The sequence below is a fragment of the Uranotaenia lowii genome, chromosome 3 (assembly GCF_029784155.1).
Source record: "Uranotaenia lowii strain MFRU-FL chromosome 3, ASM2978415v1, whole genome shotgun sequence".
In the NCBI taxonomy this organism is placed as follows: domain Eukaryota; kingdom Metazoa; phylum Arthropoda; class Insecta; order Diptera; family Culicidae; genus Uranotaenia; species Uranotaenia lowii.
The window spans coordinates 109,269,407-109,290,470 of record NC_073693.1 but is presented as its reverse complement, the minus strand read 5'-3'; the positions used below and the strand labels follow the sequence as shown (position 1 = coordinate 109,290,470).

Here is a 21,064-nt window from a genome sequence, read left to right as displayed (position 1 = left end):
GTGTGTTGTTTACTACAGCCATTTGTTTCAGATTTACCCCAGCGGAGGTTCTTAAATTCTGTAACATTTTATCATTGTATTCATAACACTGATCAACAAGAAAATTGAAGCATAGCTAACTTATAGAAGTCATTAAAGGATTAGGGATTCAGAATCTCGCATTTTGATGAATTTGTCTTGGAACATAAAATTCCTCGAAATTGATTGACTTGACGAAAACTAAATATTTAGTAAGCAAAGAGTGTATGGATTCAACCTCAAAGCTTCACTGCTGATCATGAAAAGAATTCAAAATTAGCCTTCAAAATCAGGTTCCAGGATTCGGAATCAAGATTTGGGTTCAGAATCCAGGATCAAGATAACCGATCAGCATCAGGTTTACAGTCGTTTCATCATCTTTATGGAATTCGCGACTTTATATCAACGTTGCAGTTAGCGAAAAATTATTGAAAAACTTATCCGGTACAACTGTGTTAGATGTTTACTCCTGAGCTCGAACTCGCGGACATCGGATAGGAAGCAACTGACTTGCCAACCGAGCTATATCACAAGCCCAAGGGATCTTCATGAATCTGAAATCCAGATCAGATTCCGAAATCAGGTTCCAGGATCTGGATCAGGATCCAGTATCATATTCCACGATCCAGAATGAAGTTCCACGATCTAGGATCTGGATTTAAGATCCAGGATGGAGAAGCAGGATCAAATAAGTATCGAGAATATAGATAGGACTTGTGTAAGTATCCATAAAAAGAAACAACTTTATGATCCGTTATAATGGTCCATGATCCAAGATCAAGTATTCAGAACCCGGGAATCGGATCCCAAAGCAAGATCCAGGATCAGTATCCCGGTTCAAGATCTGTAAGGATCCGATGTTAGAGTCCCAGATCCTAGATCAAGATTTGAATCTGGGATCAGCATTTAAGATCAGGATAATGTATTCAAAATCCGGGATCAGAATAAAAAACGGGAAATCGAATCAGAATCCTAGATCAGAAGCCCGGCCAAGCTCCAGGATTAGAATCTGACATCAAGATTAACGATGGATGTGGTGATTGTGGGATCAGGATTCAACATTCAGAATTTAGTATCAGAATCTAACTAAGATCAGCAAGGATTCGAGATTAACGGATCAAAATCCGCAATCAGGATTTAGGATCAGAGCTCAGGATCAGATTCCGTGTTTAGGATCCACGATCAGGCACTGGGTTCGTAATGTCTGTTTAAGCTTCAAGATTAGGATCAAGTATTCAGAATCTAGAATCAAGGTATGAGATCGGCATCTTAATTAGAATCCGGAACCAGGATACAGGACAAGCAGCTATAATCAGATTGTCAAATCAGAATCCTAGATCATGATTTATGATGTATGATCGAGATCAGAATAGGGGTCAGGATCCATAATCGGAATTCGGTTATGAATGAATCGGAACAGGAACGGGTTCTGGATGAGAATATCAGTGGCAGAAATAGGTTCATGGTCTGTATTGGAATCAGATCAGAATTGGGATTAGATTGCGGAACAAGGTTAGGATCAGGATATACCCAGCAAACATTTAAGAAGGTACATATATCACATGAACATCAGATTTATCAAAACAAATATACCTGATGAAAAGATGATTGTATTAAACTTACCAAAATAGCATATAGCTACATATGTATGTGGAGGCGATATATCTACAATGACAAGTTTCCAACGATTCGATTTTCCCACAAAAAGCAAAATAAACGATTTCAAGTAATTTGAGTTAAACGAAAAAAAAGGTTCCTCGATCGAGATTTGAACTCCAGTTCTCCGAGTTCGCTGTCCGATATTTAACCGCGATGTCAACTCATCAGTTGATATAATCCACGCTTTAGTTCTATAGGTGAGGTTTTCTTTTTACGAACCGACCAAGGAAAAGACCGGATAGAATGTCAATTAAAGACCCGCCCATTTATCGTGAATCAGTTCACTTTTAGATAGCGTCGATTGTACGGCTGGTGCTGCCTTCCAGTTTGCAGCCGCCTATGCCTGGCCCGCTGATTTGGTGGCCCTCGTGGAGCCTACGCCTCGATGGTCGGCCGCCCTCCTTGCTGCTCTTCGGACTTCAGCCACCCTTTGCCAGGGGTCGATTGTATGGCACTTTGCTGCCTGTGCAGCTCTTCGACCTTCAACCGCCTTACGCCTGGGGCCGATTGGATGACACTTTGGTACCTCTGCTGCTCTTCGGCCGCCCTACGCCTGGGGTCGATTGGATGGCACTATTGATGCCTCTGCTGTTCTTTGGCCTTCAGCTGCCCTAAGCCTGGGGCCGATTGAATAGCACTTTTGGTACCTCTGCTGTTCTTCGGCCTTCAGCCGCCCTACACCTGCAGCCGATTAGATTGCACTTTGGTGCCTCTGCTGCTCTTCGGCCGCCCTACGCCTGGGGCCGATTGGATGGCACTATGGATGCCTATGCCTTTCGGTCGTCAGCCGCCCTTGGAGCTCTTCGGCCGTCAGCCGCCCTTCGCCAGGGGCGCTGATTGGTCTGCAGTTTTGGTGCCTCCGCCCTCCGGTCGTTGATCGCCCTACGCTCGTGGCGCTTCCTGGGGACTACCAGGGGGCTCCTGATTCCTGCCGCGCCCGAAGGCAGTTGAAGATGAGGGGAAAAAAGAGACGCAACGTGATTGGGCGGCTCCTTGGTTTCTGTTTCCTTCTCCCGAATGACGCCAATTTTGGCCGGCTCGTCGAGTCGACCGCTTTTTATCACGGCATCGAGATGTTGGGAGTCATCTTCCCTTCGGCTTGTCGGGAACACGCTCTAGAAGGGGTTTCTTCTTTTTCGGCAAATGCACGTGGTCATCGACCGCTAACACAGTTTCCCGATTCCGGAGGCACTTCTTCCCGTCGTCTGTTCACGACGGTGCTTTGAACGAAATGACAGATCTGTTCCGCGTGGCCGGTTTGACAACTCTGCGTTTGCTTTCCTCGTTTTTTGGTGCTCTTAACTTGAAAATGCACGCTTGGCGCATTTTAACCGATGTTGGTTGAATAATAACAACACGCTTATTTAAATCCGTATGGGGATGGGTTTTATGTGTTTCTATTGCCATTCGCTCGGATCGTATTATATTTTAAGACTAATAATGTAACTGTAAACTTAAATGCAACACTATCCATCACAAACTTTTCGAGAACTTCATTTGCCACGATTACTTCTTGGTTCTGAGCATTGGAAACTTCCTGTTTACGCTTATCAATCACTTCTTATCCAGGCACTAGCATTATCATCACATAATAAATTTTTGTTCTGGGAGTCTTTTAGAAATGGGACAATTTCTTTTGCTGATAGCTCATTTTCTAGTAATCGGACATTCAAAATTTTGACAGCGTTTTGTTGCCTGCAAGAAGTTTTATCCGCCCTATGTTTTCCAAATTTTTGATTCATGCATTTTTGAGATATTTATTTACGATGCAATAGAAAAAGGAAAAAAAATGAAATCGTAGATATCTAAATTTTAATGTGATACTAAATGATTTAAAAATGTTTGAAACGTCGAAATCTGGTGTTAACTCTAAAAAACTTGTTTGTCAAAATTTATTTAAAAACAAAAGGAGGGACCCAAGAAAATTTGGAAAATTGCAATTTTAATGTTGATGCCAAATGACTGAAAATGTATGAAATTCCGAGATTTGGTGTAACACTCGAAAAAACTCGAAAACGGCAAAAACGATTTTTGAAATATTTAAGTCGATTTTGGTAAAAAATTTCAAGACTGCACCAAATCTCGTCGTTTCATGCATTTCTAAGTCATTTGACATCAAAAAATCAAAATTGAAATTTCGACTTATCCGATTTAATATGGTTCTCCCATAGGTAAGTTTTTATGGTAAAAAAAACCTAAACTTTGAGTGCTTTGAGGTACCCCTTAATCAATTCCGATTGAGCTGAAATTTTGCACAGATCAGTTTTTTTCGGCCATCCCACAACATGTATATGGTCGATTTTCGAAATTCGAAATGACCCATTTGATTGCCAACCCCACAGACAATTATTTAACTAATAGGTAGTCGGTAGACCCTTCTTCAGTTGTTTGATTGATACAAGACAAAGGCTTAATAGTAAAACGATTTACTACAAACAAATCAATATTTTTTACGCTCTACGAAAAGCTGGCGCGATCATAAAAGTTTTTCGATAAGATTTGATGGAATAAAGAAAATGGAATAATGTCTTCCAACACTCCTCTTGAGATCTATAGTTTTATCACTGATAAGCTGATATAACTTCCCCTGCGTAGGAGAAAAATATTTATCGCCCAGAACTCCTGGCGCCAACTAGCTCATCATACCCTAAGCTTCGTTTCCCGATCATGTAATGATGCCAATAGCTAAATTTCGTTTTTTTTCGTAAAACATTAAATTTTTCTTTGATAATGCGAAAATAATTTTTATGAAGAGTTATGTAACTCAGTTAGTTTAAATTTTAGTTTCAATGTATCGGATCAATTCCATTCTTATTGAAGAAGAGTGTATGATCCTTTGAAAATTTTATCCAAAGAAGAAATTTGAAGACATTTCAGATGATCTCAAAAGTATATTCTCTAATCAAATGCCTGGACTAAACCATTCACCAGAAGATTCTTTTCTAGAGAACTGCAATTTTTTCCTCAATAAGATAAGAAACATTTTCGCTTTGAAAGTCTTTAAATCTATAACTTTTATTCATTGGATAAAATTAATTCTTAAAAACTGTTTAATTTTAGTTCAATTATATTATGAAATTATTTTTAAAGTTTTAATATCCTATTAATTGGAATAGTTTTTTTTTTTAAATATGAAGAATTGATTTTCATATGAGGGCACGTTTCAAATTTTGTTTCTCAAATTTCAAAGTTCAATGTCTCTAGTACATTTCAACCATCGGGACCTTTTTTCACTGGGAGGAAAACATAACAAACATTGAACACCATAGCAACTTATACTTTTGCACGCAGAAAAATTGAAGCAGACTAAAAATGCTTGGAAGATAATAAAATTTCTAAATATTTTTCTACGTGTCATTAGAACACGTGGAGTAATTTTTGAATGCTAGCGCCCCATCACAACCAGTGTATTAATCACAGGGTGGCCACCCATTCGGGAAAAACGGGAAAAGCGGGAAAAAGACGGGATTTGAAATCCAACGGGAAAAAAAACGGGAAAAAGCCGGGATTTTTTTGGAAAAGTCGGGAATTTTTGGCTCATTGAAAGTCTGTTCAATGAAGATTAGTCGAAATAGGTCGGAACAAGTGGAAATGGATTGACAGTTGATCACCGGTCTCTTTCTAATTGACTTCGACCGATTATTGAATGAAGTTTTCAATTTACTACAGAATTGAAGCGAGTTCGTATTAGAATTTGACGAAACATTAAATAAGATTGTCAGAAGCAACAAATGGATATTGGTGTGCGCTTCTGGAATCAAAACACAAACCTAGTTGAAGCAAGGTATATTGGTTCTACATTCTTATCGTCGACGCGCTCGAATGACCTTCTGAATGGCGTGAAACTATATTTTTCGAAAAATCCTGATCTACTGAAACGAGTGATCCAGTATTCCATGGATGGTCCAGCAGTAAATCGGAAAATGCTCAAGGAACTAACTAGCGAGGTTCAAGAACTTGTTTCAAATCCGGCTGCTGTGGATTGTACATAAGCCGTTCAAGGAGGGACTGAGGAAAAGTGAATGGAATTTCGATGAACTTTTGAGGACGTAAAGGACAGTAACGGGTTCAACTATATTTCCGTTAAAATTTTGTAACGTTCGCTGGATGGAAAATGAACGCGTTGCAGAACGTGCTGCCAAAATGCTACCGAACCTCAAACGGTTTGTCGACGAGGTAAAAATAAACAAGAAGAGAAAAAGTTTAAGGAAAACCATCCAAATTTTAAACGGACTTTTCCATCGATTTACCGGTCGAAGGTATTTGACATTGTCACTGAAGCTGTAGATGATAATTTTCTGGGATCAAAAATGGGTTTTTTTTGTTACGGCCGCTTCGACTGTTGCGTCCTTTCTACGCGAGTATCAGACAGAAGCATCGATGGTTCCGTTTTTCTTCGATGATTTAACCGAGCTTGTAAGAGCATTGATGGACAAAGTTGTAAAGCCTGAACGACTCAAAAAGCATTAGGCTTCATATGAGCACGTTATCCAAACAAACGGGAAAACTGTGCCTTATCGTACGTTAATCCCGATGTGATTGCACACTATCCAGATATTGCCAAAAAACGTTTGGACCTGTGTCTAGAAGTACTTGTTGACAAGCAACACATAAGTAGAGCTTGTGCCGATAAAATTAAGGACTAACACTTTCAAAAAATCGATTTTTTTATTTTTTTATTTTCTTATTGTAAAACATTTCAAGAATGTTGTGTCAAATTTCCATGTCAATCGAAGCAAAACTGTGGGAATAATAGGCCTTTATCTCCTCTTATCTAATACTGCAAGACTTGAAAAGCAGAAACTTAAAACGCGTTTTTCTCGAAAGCACATTTTAAAAGTCCGTGGACATCGTCATTTGAAAACTACTTCACCGATTCTTTTCAAATTTGGATCAGAGTTTCTACATACAAAATACCAAACCCCAACGTTTTTCTTTTTTTTATTTTTTTTTATTTGGGGAGATTTTACAGATAAAAAATGGCGGATTTTTTCGTGAAAAATCGTAGTCTTTACTTCAAACAGCCACAAAAATTTCATAAAAATTTTTTTCAGTTAAATACAAACGTTGGAATCTAAAAAACATCTATTAAAAATATTTTGCTCTCATTTTTTGACTTCAGATGATTCTGTGCTGAGATACAGTGTCCACCGCGAATCCTGTTTGCAAAAAGGCATCCTCGAAAATGCTCCGTCACTGGCTCATTTTTCAATATTTTTCTACGAAAAAATTACTAAATGTTCTTTTAACAATGCTTTGTATAATGCAAAAAATTTGAATACATTTGTTTAAACGATAGCTCTAAAAAAATGTAAAAATGGTGTTTTTTTAGCCGTTAGACCCTACCCCCCCCCCCCCCCCCCCCTTAATCGATTTTCGTTTATATGGTTTCAAAAATGAATACTCAGAATTTTGTTTGGTTTTCTGTTATATAAAACCGGGAATTTCGTGAAACCATGCGGGAAAAAAACGGGAAAAATGCGGGAAATCAAAAATTGATTTTGAGTGGCCACCCTGTTAATCACTTACTAAGCAGTTAAGACAAGAACCTTTGGTTGATTGAAATGTGGTGCAGAGTTATATCAGTTTATCAGTGGTTTTATGCTTTGTAACGATTAAATCCAAGTAAAAGATATTGAAAGCTTACAATATTGGAAACCTCCAAGAAGATAGCTAATTCTCGAAATACAATGTTTGAAATTCAATAAGCGCACACCTATTGTTGAGAATTTTCCCGTCAGGATTTTTTTTTATTATTCGTTTATTTGAATCGGCTCAAAACTTTAAGTTTTACGCAGCCAGAATTTCCTTTTTTACATCAGTTGTCTAAAACTACTTCACAGATTTATTTTTCACATTATTTTCGAACCAGGATTGAGTATCACAAAAAAAACACTATTTGTTGGAACTTTCCATATGACATAGTTTTGACGACTTGTGACTTTTTCAGGCGCATCCAAATAATTCTTCTGGGACCCTCAATGAGTTATATTTCTCTTGTTTATCAACCGATTTGAATAATACTTATAGTTTTAAAAACCTGGTAATCCGGATTGCTAGCGAACCGGGAATACCGAAAAAAAACTTTGGAATTTTGTTGTCTTACCGGGAAACCGGAAAAAAAATTGGGAATTTCAGCACATACCGGAATTTTTTTCAAATTTGGGATTTTCACAATTTTCAGATGAAGATGAAGATAAATTCAAACTGTACGAGATTCTCATTCTCGATTGTTTACATGTATATAAATGTTTAACTTAAATGAATAATGCATTTATAATCAGAGCATAATTTGCATAATAATTTGCAAAAAAAAGCTCACCTTTAAAATGCCTTTTCTGATATTTTAAAATATGTTGGTCTTGTCATCCCAATCAAAAAGTAAATAGAGAGATTTTTCTTAGATAAAATTTAAAAATTATGTTCAAATACAACAGAACAAAAATAAAAGAATATATCAAATCCACGTTCAAGAGTTTTCCAAACGTCCAATGTTATGAATATGTTTTCCAAAAACTCACAAAACCCTTTTAAAAGCCTTGAATTTCAACATATGAAAGTTTTCATAAGTCTTATCGCAGGCTGTCTGATATGATTTGAACAAAATTCAGCTTATCTAATATTATCTCAGGCTTAATTTTTCGTTTAAAGCTTCACAAGATTTTCTTTTGTTTGGAAAAAAGTTTTTAATTCAAAGACTTCTGTCCTGAAAATTTATAAAACTTATCATATTTTGTACCAAAAAAAATCTTTGCAAAATTAGAGAATTTCTGGGACCGTCACAACTTTTCATCAATCGTTCTTGGCATCTGTGTTTTTATCATCTTCAACTATACGCCATAAGATTTTTTTTTTGAAAAAAAACGCCTCTGAAAATCATGGAACTCGTGTTTTTGAAAGTTTGACGCAAATCTATGGATTTGCGATTCGGATTGGATTCGGATTAAAATGTATAAGATTGACTTCAATATTTCAAATTTTTATGAAAAATTACCAATTTGTAGTGAAAAGATTACCTCTTGAAGGACGTTTAAGTAGGGGAGAGTGGGGAAACGTGAGTCACTCTTAATATCTCAGCTGTGTGTTGAGATAAAAATGTCAATCCAGCTGTCATCGTCGTCGCTTTGCGTAAGCATGTTTTTCTATATGTTGTTGATTTATGTACGTATCGTATGCTTCTTTTATTTAACTACCCTAGAAAAATGTACTTACATAATTAAATAAGCACTCGCAAATTTCATCTCTGGGAGACTTAAAATACATAACAAAAATATACTCATACGCTTATGATCTTAGTTTTGTCATGTTCTTTCACGTGGAAAAGGAATTTTTGATGAAACATCAATAAGTCACACAAACGGAACCAATTTGCAAATCATAGCTTGTGGAAAATCGTGGGCCACATTTTGTGGGGTATCTTGGGCCACCTATATTTTGGTGTTTTTATACACATTCAGAACCTCAAATACGTTTTTATAACTGCAAAGTTTTCTTATGCCAAATAAAGAGTTGTGAAAAATATTTTGTCCACTTTTTCCAATGCGATAGAGACGAACAAAAATCATATATACGGAATTTTACCGAAACGTTCGCGAGCCAGGAATTAGGAACTATTCGATCACACACAACTCTCTTTTTTTATATCCTTATCTGAAATTGCTTTAAAATAACTAAATGAATTATGAAATTTCAGTTTTGAGTCAACTCATAAACTTTACACGTTATTTTGTCAATTTGGAGTTGGTAGTCCACGTTTCCCCACAGTTTTTAAAAATCCAATTTAAAATTACTTTTTTTAAACAGTCAGAACTCGGGAAAATCATGTATTTAAAAAATAAACAAAAATTCCTAATGATACCTTAAAAATGTTAAACACCTTTCTTTTATTTTTTTTTCTTTTTATCTTCTATAATAAAGAAGTTATGAAGCTAAGAAAAAAAAGTGGCCCATGATACCCCACTCTTTCTCCCCTACTCGTTTCGATTTCACACTAGTGAAGATGTTTGTAATACAGGGCTTTCAATTTTATTTTTAAAAAAATATTTATAAAAGTATTTTTCTTATTATAATTGTTCTTAGTTTGGTTGTAATAACACATGTAGTATTATACCCATTCATACCGTGAGCGGTCAAACAGATTCTTAATCTTTTCTTAGGCTTCCAAAAATCCGTCCATGATATCTTTTATAAAACGTGGTCGAAACATTTCGTTTTGAACGCATAATTTTAAAGTTTACAATTTTTTTTTTGCAAATAAAGTGACTAATTCCGAGCAAAACTCGGGCACCCAGGCTGGATCATTTGCATCAATTTTCGATTAAATATCCGGGTAAATCCGGATAAAACCGAGAGCAAGTTATAACTGTCTCAGCAAGTGCAGATTGATAAAGTAGTTTGAAAAACAGCTACCTTTGAAAAGTCATCAAAAATTCTTTATTTCGTAATTTGAGAATATAAAGTTGCCATAATGTGATAAATTACGTCACCTTTACAATTGACTTTTTGAATTTTTATTACCATCATTTTCTGCATAAAAAGTTTTTAAATCAAACGATAAGTTTTTAAAATACACGCGTTTACAATTGTCCAGATTCTGAATGATCATAGCCTTTGTATCAGGTGGAAGAAATTTTCAAAATTATTTTTCACAAAAATGCACACTTTTTTATTCAAATTGTTGGTTAATAAAAATCTTCCGCGCTCTAGAGGAAATTATCCTTAAACCTTCTTTAAAACCCGCATTACAGACATTAGTTCACTAATATGATCATTTGGAATTAAATTGAATTGAATTTTTATTAGATTTATGGTTTTTCACCTGTAAAGACTATTTAGTTTCTGTTTTAACATACACATTCTGTTTCAATAACATAAGTGGTTGACACAAATAAACTGTTTTACTTTCAAAAACAAACATTTATCCATGAACTGTTGTAAATAATAGTAAAATATTGTTTAATTTTGAAATTAGTAAATATTGTTTAATTTTGAAATCCAAAAGATGCCTTGCTCATCTGGGTTTGGAACCACCAAACTGCTTCCTAAAAGACACTGGCTCTCGTGCCAAAGATGAGACAACTCAGCAAAAAAGGGTTGGTTGTTGTTTGGTTTGGTTAATATTGATCATTTTGGCAACCTATCAACTTTCATTGTTAATAATAATTCCGCGTCCTAGGAATGAAATGTAAAATGGATGGCAAAAAATGCAAAACGTTCTCGAATACAACCCCCAAAAAAGGGGGTGGGTGGTCCGGAAGGCAGTCTATTTTTGACTTTTCCCGATTAGGGAGAAAACATCGTTCATTGTTTTCGCCAGCCGCCAAGTTGCGAAAAAAGTCGAGGACAGCAAATAGAACATGGATTACGAGATTTTTTTTTCCTAAATCCTAGTGATGGATTTTAACGCCTCGGGTAGTTTGTGTTTTTGGCTCATGCCAACGACCATTTGTACAGCAGAACTACAAGGAGCGTGGACAGATCCTACTAAATGAATGACGCTTCTAGAGCAAATTTCACAACAAGACAGCGACAACCATCAATGATGATGCTGGTGGTTCCCTATTAGTGACGAACGAATGTCGCAAAAGCTCACGTGAAATATTTCGCATACCGGGCGGCAGGGTATTAATTTTTTTAGTCGGTTTACACAAGAAAAATGGTACGAAATTCAACTTACATGGGATGTTGTTGTGTTTGCGAATGAACGCGCAACGAATTAAAATTTATAAATAAATTAAACGTACGTTTGAATTAAAAGCAGCGATGATTAATTATATCATTTTTTTTTTCTTCTACCATCTATTTGCAGTTTATCGAACTCGGAATTGTGACGTCGGTCGAAGCTAACCACAAGCAGATCGAAACTGCCAGGAAGGGGCAGGAAGTGTGCATCAAGATCGAACCGATCCCCGGAGAAACGCCGAAAATGTTCGGTAGACATTTCGACGAGACCGATATGCTGGTTAGTAAGGTAAGTCAATTTCAGTTGAAACATTGAATTTGGGAAATGGATTGTACTGTAAATCTTCGCTTCACTGATTACATTCATTCCCTTGGAATAGTCTACCTACTCAAATGTAGTTCAGGAGCTGTGCCACAACGGATGGTAGATTACATTAAACATAAATATTAGACCGCTGCAAAATTTACATTTTGATCGTATATGTTTTTTCGATACCCTTTGGGTAAGGTTGTCAGATTTTTTCAGCACGTATTCGGGCCGGACAAATCCGGGTTGTTTGGTCTAAGAACCTGCAAAATCCGGGAATTTGATTTAAAAAAAATTGACCAAAAATCCATACAATATCTAATTTGGTCAAAGCCATATTGCTATTCCGCAACAAAATCAAGAGAAGGAAAATTCATTTTTTTAATCAAAACTTATCAGCAGATTTGAAATTGTATTTTAGGCTTCCATTAAAGCTTTCATGATTATTTTTATAAAACTTATTAAATTTCGTTTGGACGCATGGTAAAAAAATTGAAAACACAATTTGTGTTTTCTGAGCTTTTTTCAATGAAATCCGGACAACCGGGTCGGAACAGACTTTTCCCAAATTATGTATTATATCTCCGGGCAAACCCGGATAAAACCGGGAAATCTGTCAAGCTTGCTTTTGGGTCACCAAATATCAGTGCAAAATTTGAGATGATTTGGTTGATTTTGCATATTAAATTATCCGGAAAATTTAATATAGCTTGAAATGAAGTTTGTCTTTAATAACTGGTTTTGCCTATTCTTAAGCTTCATTTTTTGCTAGCATAAGAAGAAGCTAAGTATTTCATGGAAATATCTATAATCATTTCATAATAAAAAAATTCTGAATCCATTGAAAAGTATGCAAAAATGGTTGGCTTAGCTTGCTAGAGCTTTCAATAATTTCATGAAATGTCTTTCCAAGGTAAATAAATCAACAAACTCCTTGGCTATGAAAATCATTTTTTTGAATTTTTTTATTTTCATCGATACATTAGTTTCTGAAGGGATGAGTAGTATCTAGAACACACTGAAGTGCTCCATCTAATTCAACGGTGTTTTTGCCAGATTTCACGACTATTTATTCTGTCTGAACAGTTCAATCAACTCGCGAATAGTCCGTAGTGAAAATCCGTGACGAGTTTCATTCGAAAAAGGCAAATCCTGTGCGGAATTAACTTTACAATATTTTTGTGAATCCCCTATTGTTGTCATAAGTGCCACATTGAGTGCTCCCTTCAAAAACGTTTATCCGTAGCGTGATCGACAAACGTTAACCAAATGTCGAAAGCTACGAGCATGATGTCTGCCAAAACAACGAGGTCCACATCACAACCATCTCTTATTGCTGAAAGTGACTTGCAAGCTAAAAAACGCTCGCGAGAGGATCTGGATGTGGCTGGTACCGAAAACATTGTGAGCCTAAACGACCTATGGACGAAGATTGAAGCGAAAATCGATTCTTTCCACTCGCAACTTGGAAAGCGAATTGACGATATCGAAAGCAAGCTGACTTCACTAAAGGATGAGTGCTCTGTACAAATCAACACCTTGGCAGCCGATATCAACGTTGTCAAAGCGGAGGTCCACCTAGCCCATGAAAATACCAATCGCCTAAGCCGGAACCGTGAACTAGTTATATCTGGGATCCCCTATGTGCCCCAAGAGGATCTCGGTAAAATATTCCAAGGATTAGCCGTCACTCTTGGTCTCAGTTCATGCCCCATTGCCGAACTAAGCCGACTTGCTAGATTTCCAATTATTCCTGGATCAACACCACCCATTCTCTGTGAGTTTGCCCTCAAAAGTTCAAAGGTAATTTTTTACCAAAGATATATCGGTTCTAGAGCTCTAACGCTACGTCATGTTGGTTTCGATTCCGACAACAGAGTTTACCTGAATGAAAACCTTACTCTTGAAGCGAGGAATCTACGCAATGCGGCTCTTAAAATGCGAAAAGAGGGTAAAAAAATCGAAAAAGTGAATACAAGAGATGGTGTTGTTCACATAAAAATCCAAGGCCGCTCTGATATGATTGCTATTACAAGCCTAAATCAGCTATCGGCTATCAACGAAACAAACCTTTCCTAAAAAGTTTTTCTAATCCTTCCCATATTCCTTTGAATCCTATCCTTTTTTCCTTTGACTCCTATTACCGCTCCTGAAAGTAAAAAAAACTCAAGATACGTACAAAAACCCTTTCCTAGTAAAATCATTTTCCTGCCCACGATTTTCCGTGATTCCGATCCTTAGCTATCCGTGTATCCACTCCCCTCCTAAAAGTCATGCAGTTTCTACTGCCCACCGTGCTGTTGCTGCTGCTGCTGCTGCCCTGCTGATGCTGATGTTGGTCACCGTTCCCGATGCTGCCGATGGTCCCCCTTCTAGATGATGCGATGTTGTTGTTCTCCGAATTTGTCGCGGCTAATTTATCTACCCAAGATGAACCCGAGATGTTGCCCTGATATTGGTCACCGATTTTGTTGCTGCTCATGTTCGCCCCAACATAAGCTCCTGATGCGTGCTAGTTTGATGTCATCATAATTTTGAAATCAGCTCATTCAAAGCTTGGAAATCAGTGGATCAAGGAAAAAAACGACGTCATCATTATCATCATCATCGCTATCATCGACACTATTCCGATGACATCACTGTCTGGGATCCCCCATCAGCCGAGAGACCGACGCCTATACTCTTGAGAGATGATCCTACCCGAAGCTGCCGGAAAACGAAATCAATCCAAACCAAAACATCAACCCGATGGTATTCCTGTGCTTGGAGGTACCTATTGCCAACAGGGTTGCCAACTATTTTTCAGAAAAGTCTGGAAGATTTTTAAAAAATGTCTGGAAATGTGTGGAAATGTCTGGACAACTCAGTTTTGAAGGTGGTGACCTTTTTTTTTGGTCCCCAGATCTCACAGTTGCAATAGTATTTTTTTGTTACTATTTCAAATAGTCACGTGCTCTGGCTGAGTCTCAATTTAACATACATCTTTAAAGTGTTTTCCAATATTAATAGGCCAATTTTTGCGTGCAAGAAAGTCCCTCGTAGCAGTCATATTCGCGCTTATCGTACGCCTCCATCTGATAGAGCGATCCCTAGCGTAATTACCATTCTCTCTATTACATCTCTCAGTTATCTCTGTAGAAACTAAATTTGGAAGTAAAACCACGTTGTAGAAAAAAAAGTATTTTATCTGGATAAAAATCATTTATATTATTAGTAACACAGTTATTATTCCGTTCCAGATTTGTTAAGTATAGAGTTGCGTAGTTATCTATATGCGAAATATTTTGAATTTATTCGGAGACTTATTTGTAAGTAAATTAAAGTTGTCATAGAAATCCTATAAACTTCAATAAAATAACTCTTTGTAGCTTGAGCTTGAAACAACCAAAGAAAAGCGTTTTCTCGCTTTGAGAGCTTCGATTGAATTTTGACGAATACCTTTGAATTCAAAATTCATAAATTCTTATCATTTCCTGCCATATTATACCATGACCAAATTGAATTTTCATAGTTTCTAAGGACAATTTATATCCAAACCCAAAAGTCTGGAATTGTCTGGAAGAAATGTCAAAAGTCTGGAAGTCTGGATACCTGAAAAAAAGTCTGACAAAAGTTCAAAAAGTCTGGAAGATCCAGACAAAATCTGGAAGGTTGACATCACTGATTGCCAATGCATGGCCCTATGGATCGAATGGATGGAGAGGTGCCTAAGCTGAGAACGACGAAGATACCCCCGAAAGAAATAAGCCGTGAGAACGACGTCCATACTCTTGGAAGCCGCTCCTGGCCGAAGCTGCCTTGAAGACGACGTCTATCCCGAAGCCGTACCAAAACATCGACCCGATTGTCTCAAGATGACCTTTCTAAAGTGGAATCAGAAGCTGTGTGCGACTGGAGGTGCCCATGCATGGCTATACAAGCTGGAGAACGACGTATATTTCTTTTGTCAACCTTTCTTCATCCAACCCTACGATGTGGATATGGCTCAAACGACTGGAGGTGCCCAAGCTGGAGATCGAAATCGCATCGATCGTCAAAGTTCTTCTTTTCTTCCCAACCGTACAACGATTATGGATCAACTGGATCGAGTGGTGCCACTAAGATATCCCCAGGAGAGTGAGTACGCAACATAAATGAGATACCCTTGAACGATCCACGAAGCATCCCTGCACGTATTTTTTTTTTCTCACCCCATATGCAACATGTTAGAATGAATCTCTCAATTGACAGTATTGATCATGTTAATTGCTTTCAATTCTTATTATTACTGTAACCGTTGAAGTTAGTTGGATGCCAGTTGATAAAATTTATAGTTACAAAAAGTTAAGATGTATGAGCTGTCGATTGTTGCTTATAATGTAGATCGAGTTAGTGAAGTAGACTTGTTTTCTGATTTATTTTTTTTTCATCCCTTTTATACCCAATGGATGATTTTTCAGTGAACGATGCCTCGACGAGCTATTTAATACCTAAAGCTGTACTAAACTCCGCTCTTTGCAACGATAAATTGAACATTGCCCACGTCAACGTTCAAAGCATTTGCGCACGTAGTATGAACAAATTTAATGAGCTTAAAAATTTTATTACTAACAGTAAAGTGGATATTTTGTTCTTGTCAGAGACATGGTTAAGCGATACGGTTCCAGATGCAATTATTTCCATTGATGGTTTTAACTTAGTAAGAAATGATCGAAGTAGGAATGGTGGTGGAGTAGGTATATACATCAAGAAAGATTTTAGATTTAGGATTTTATCAAAATCCGAAAATGGAAATGGTAATACAGAATTTGTATTACTCGAATTGATTTGTAATTCTAATAAGCTATGCTTTGGAGTATACTACAACCCCCCCGGACAAGACTGCTCTGAGCTACTCCAAAATCATCCTCAGCAATTTACCATGCGTTATGAACATTCATTCTTGATAGGAGATTTTAATTACAATCTTTTAAAACAATCTACCAGGATTGATATCTTCAAAGAAACACTATCGAGCATAAATTTAACATGCATTAACAATGAGCCCACCTTTTTCCATAACAATGGTAGCTCTTTATTGGATTTACTACTGACGGATTCATCTGAGAGTGTTTTTAGGTTCAATCAGATTTCTTTACCTGGTCTGTCCAACCACGACCTTATTTTTTCTTCACTAAATTTCTCGAAACAAGATGATCCTGGCGGTTATTGGTTTCGTGACTTCTTAAATTTCGATAGTGGTGCACTTTTCAATACTCTGAATGACATGAACTGGAATTTTTTTTTTCAGTATAGATGATTCTGATATGCTTGTAGAAATATTAAATTCCTTTTTGTTGTCGCTCCTTGAAACTCATTTTCCACTGAAGTTTAGAAAACATCGTAAAAATACATGGTTCAATAGTAATATTGAAAAAGCCATTATTAACAGAGATCTAGCTTATAGATCCTGGAAACGATCTAAATCAAGTGATGATAGAACGCTTTTCAAACGATTGCGCAATAAGGTCAACACCTTGATAACTAAAGCTAAACAAGAGATGATAAAGCAAAATTGAATATGAATTTACCTGCTAAAAAGTTTTGGAATAATTTGAAGTGCTTTGGTCTAAGCAACTCCGAGAAGTCCTCATGTACCTCCGAATTTTCTGCTACAGATGTAAATCACTACTTCTGCTCTAATTTCACATCTGATAATAACGAAGAAATCTTGATTCATCAAACTGAAACTGGCTTTCATTTCAAACCTGTTTATGAACATGAAATTGTTAATGCAGTAGCTTCAATTCAATCCAATGCTACTGGACTCGATGACATTCCCATAAAACTTATCAAAATAGTTCTTCCTAGCTTGCTTCCAATTCTCAATCATCTTTTCAATACTATAATCAGAACATCTAAATTTCCATTTCAGTGGAAATTAGTTAAGGTAATTCCAATCCCCAAAAAAGTCAATAACCATAGTATTTCAAACTTAAGACCAATAAGCTTACTGAGTTCGGTTTCAAAAGTATTTGAAAAATTAATAAAATACCAAAATTCGAACTTCATTAATCAACATAATCTTCTTAGTAATAATCAATCCGGCTTTAGAGCTTACCATAGTACCGAAACTACCTTAATGAAAGTCCACAATGACATCGCCATAACTCTTGATAAAAAAGGACGTGCCAATCTTTTGCTCATAGACTTTGCAAAAGCCTTTGATAGGGTGTCCCACAAAACAGCTAGTTCAAAAATTAATATCTCACTTTTCTTTTTCTGGACCTGCTGCTGAAATGATAAAATCATATCTCCTAGGACGTTCCCAGGCAGTTTTTACAGATGGATGCTTTTCGGAACTAACGCCTATTGAATCAGGAGTACCTCAAGGCTCAATTTTAGGCCCTATTCTATTTTCCATATTTATAAACGACTTACCATCAGTTTTAAAGTACTGTAGCGTTCAGATGTTTGCAGACGATGTACAAGTTTATTTCTGCTCTGATAATTTGATGCCAATGAATGTTGTTAGCGACAAAATAAATTATGATCTAAAAAATATTGAGGAATGGTCTAGTTTAAATCTTTTACCTATTAACCCGTCAAAAACTAAAGCATTATTGTTCAACAGATCGAATAGGAGTACAGAAACTCCTGCACTATACCTGGCAAACACCGCAATTATTTTTACAACTTATGCTGAAAACCTTGGGCTTGTTTTTGACCATGAATTGTCGTGGAGCAGACAAGTCAATAGACAATGTGGCAAAATTTATGGCTCATTAAAGAAGTTGAACTTAACCACAAGGCATCTCGACGTTGACACTAAGTTAAAACTTTTCAAATGCTTTATATATCCACTATTCATTCACGGAGATTTTGTTTATTCCAATTGCTCGGTTAGGACCATCGATAGGCTTCGAGTAGCGCTCAATTCATGCGTTCGTTACGTTTACAATCTGTCTAGATTTTCAAGTGTTTCCCACCTCCAAAAAACGCTGATCGGTTGTCCATTTGAAAATTTTTATAAATATAGATCTTGTGCTGTAATCCATAGAATAATTAATAGAGGATGCCCGCAATATATTAAAAGATTTTTTGTTCCCGTAAGGAACTCCAGAACCTCCAATTTTGTCATCCCAACTCATAGTTCAGTTTATTACAACAACTCGTTTCTCGTTAGAGGCATCTCCAACTGGAATAATCTTCCTACCCAACTTAAATCCATGAAATCTAAATCAGAATTCAGGAAAGCTTCACTAGCAAGGTTTGCATAAATTAGGTAACAATCGGATATTGAATAGTTAGAGATAGATATGAAAGTGCTTAAGAAACTTAGCGTAGAAAATTAAAATTGAAATTCAAATCAAAGCAATCCCAAATTGTAACACATTAAAAGATTTTGTCTTACGTTACAAGAATTAATAAATAATAATAATAATAATAATAATAATACGATAAGAAGGCTTTCATGTTAACAGTCAAAACCGCTAGAACTAAATATAAAAATTTATTTTGAATTAAAAAAATCTATAATTTAAGAAAATTTTAAGCAAATATCACAGAATATGTGTCAAAAAACACAGACTTTTGAAAAACTCACAGATTTTACAGAATTTTTGAATTTTGAATGATTTTCCAAAATTATATTTGTTTTTGGCTAATATAAAATTTAGATTTTTTTTACTTTGAATAAAATAATTAGGATAAGATTGGTAATTTTAATTGATTTTACTCAAAAGACCCAATTTATCGTGAATTTTCAAAGAAATTAAAGGAAATAGCATCACAGAATTGTTTGGTAAAATCACAGAAAGTCAGATTTTTTTTTCTCAAAAACACAGAATTTTTTTCGGCAACCTTGGGTACATGCTGCAAGAATCATACTTTTTTTACCTTTCTAGTTTACCTCTCTAGTGATTTTTGAATGAAAAATTTAGTTTTTCCATACAACTAGTTTTAATTTTTATACAAAGCTAAAACTAGTTGCTCCAATGAACTGAATGGACTCCCCGTACATCGGTGAATAGATCAAGTTTCAGTTCAGCGGGAAGCTGATTAGCCTTTTTACAACCCAAAATTTTCCCAATTACGGTTGAAATATCGAAATCCGAAATTTCCGACTTACAGTGGTCCAAAACCCAGAAATCTATCCATTTTTTTCACCGTGTCTCTTCATTTTCAGACTACATGAAACTGTGAAGAGGATAGTTATATGTTTTTCTCGTTTAGAAGTTCTAAAAGAAATGTTAGAAAAAGTTTGAATGTTGTTTAAAAATTTCACAAAGTTTTGCTTACATTGGTGGATGAATAAATAATCAAATCACGAATGTTTTTTGATTGTAATAATTTAATATTTGTGTAAAGCATTTTACACCTAATTAAATGAAAATTAGTTTTTTAGAAGATATTGAATTTCTTTTATATGGAATGTTTCAAAACACGATAAAATTTTTAAGTTTTTAAACTAAAGATTAAAAAAACACCCTCCACATAACTTCACTCTTAATTTTATGATGGATATATTGTCGCATTTCTTGACTACAACGTAATGCAAATTGGGCTTTTTTTTCAAATTTTTGGAGAACGATTTCGAACTGTAGAACCAATTTTTTTCTGAAAATTTGACTTCTAAGTAAAGAATCTTTCTGATCACGAATCCGATTGATTTCACATTGAATCTTAAAGATCAATTTTCTTAAAAAATCTGTTCGAAAGTTATATCTTTAATATTTTAAAGAATTTTTTATTATTAGTTATTAGTTGTCATGAGTTGTCAGGAATAACTCCAAAACAAATTTAAAACAAGGTTTCTCAAATATTATCCTGACTTTCGACCAAATCAAAAAACATAGAGTATGGTGGGGTAAAAGTACGACCTTAGTGCTATCCTATTTTTAGAAAATTTTGCCGGTTGTTTTCCAAAAAGCCAAGAACAGCATTTGATTCTTTACGCAATTATCTCTCTTCTACAAAATTACGAAGGTAATCGATCGACGCATTTGATAGCAGTAGTGAAAAGGCCCAACTGCTATCGAAACGTACTCTTACCCCACCTCTGGGGCAAAAGTTCGAATGATGTGGGGTAAAAGTACGACCATTAAAAATTCCACAATTCTGCATGAAGTCAACAGGAAAATAATTTTGTATTAATCGCTGCTTATAGCAGCAGCTTCTTTGTTCGCTTCTGATACAAATCCCATACATGAGCAAATAACCTGCGCGAATTTGGAGCTCTCCACTAACTGTCCATATTCAGCAGGTTTTCGAAATCCAGTTCTCATCGTATTTGAGCAATTTTTTGCGCGAGCAAGTCTTTTAGTAACAAAAATATGCGCTGATGTTTCCAGAGCATTTAAAAAAGAAGTTTAAATTTTCCGTTCAGATTTACTTCAGTAGACCCTTCGTACTTTTGCCCCATTTGCAGTTCGTACTTTT

General features: G+C 36.0%; 1 protein-coding gene across 1 annotated transcript in view; it reads left to right on the top strand.

Moving 5' to 3' along the window:
• Positions 1 to 21,064, top strand: part of LOC129750825 (eukaryotic translation initiation factor 5B-like) — a 205,171-nt gene that overhangs the window by 144,360 nt on the left and 39,747 nt on the right. Inside the window, exon 4 of the mRNA XM_055745905.1 lies at positions 11,486 to 11,647. Within this exon, the coding sequence (XP_055601880.1) occupies positions 11,486 to 11,647 (162 nt within the window). The remainder of the gene's footprint in view (positions 1 to 11,485; positions 11,648 to 21,064) is intronic.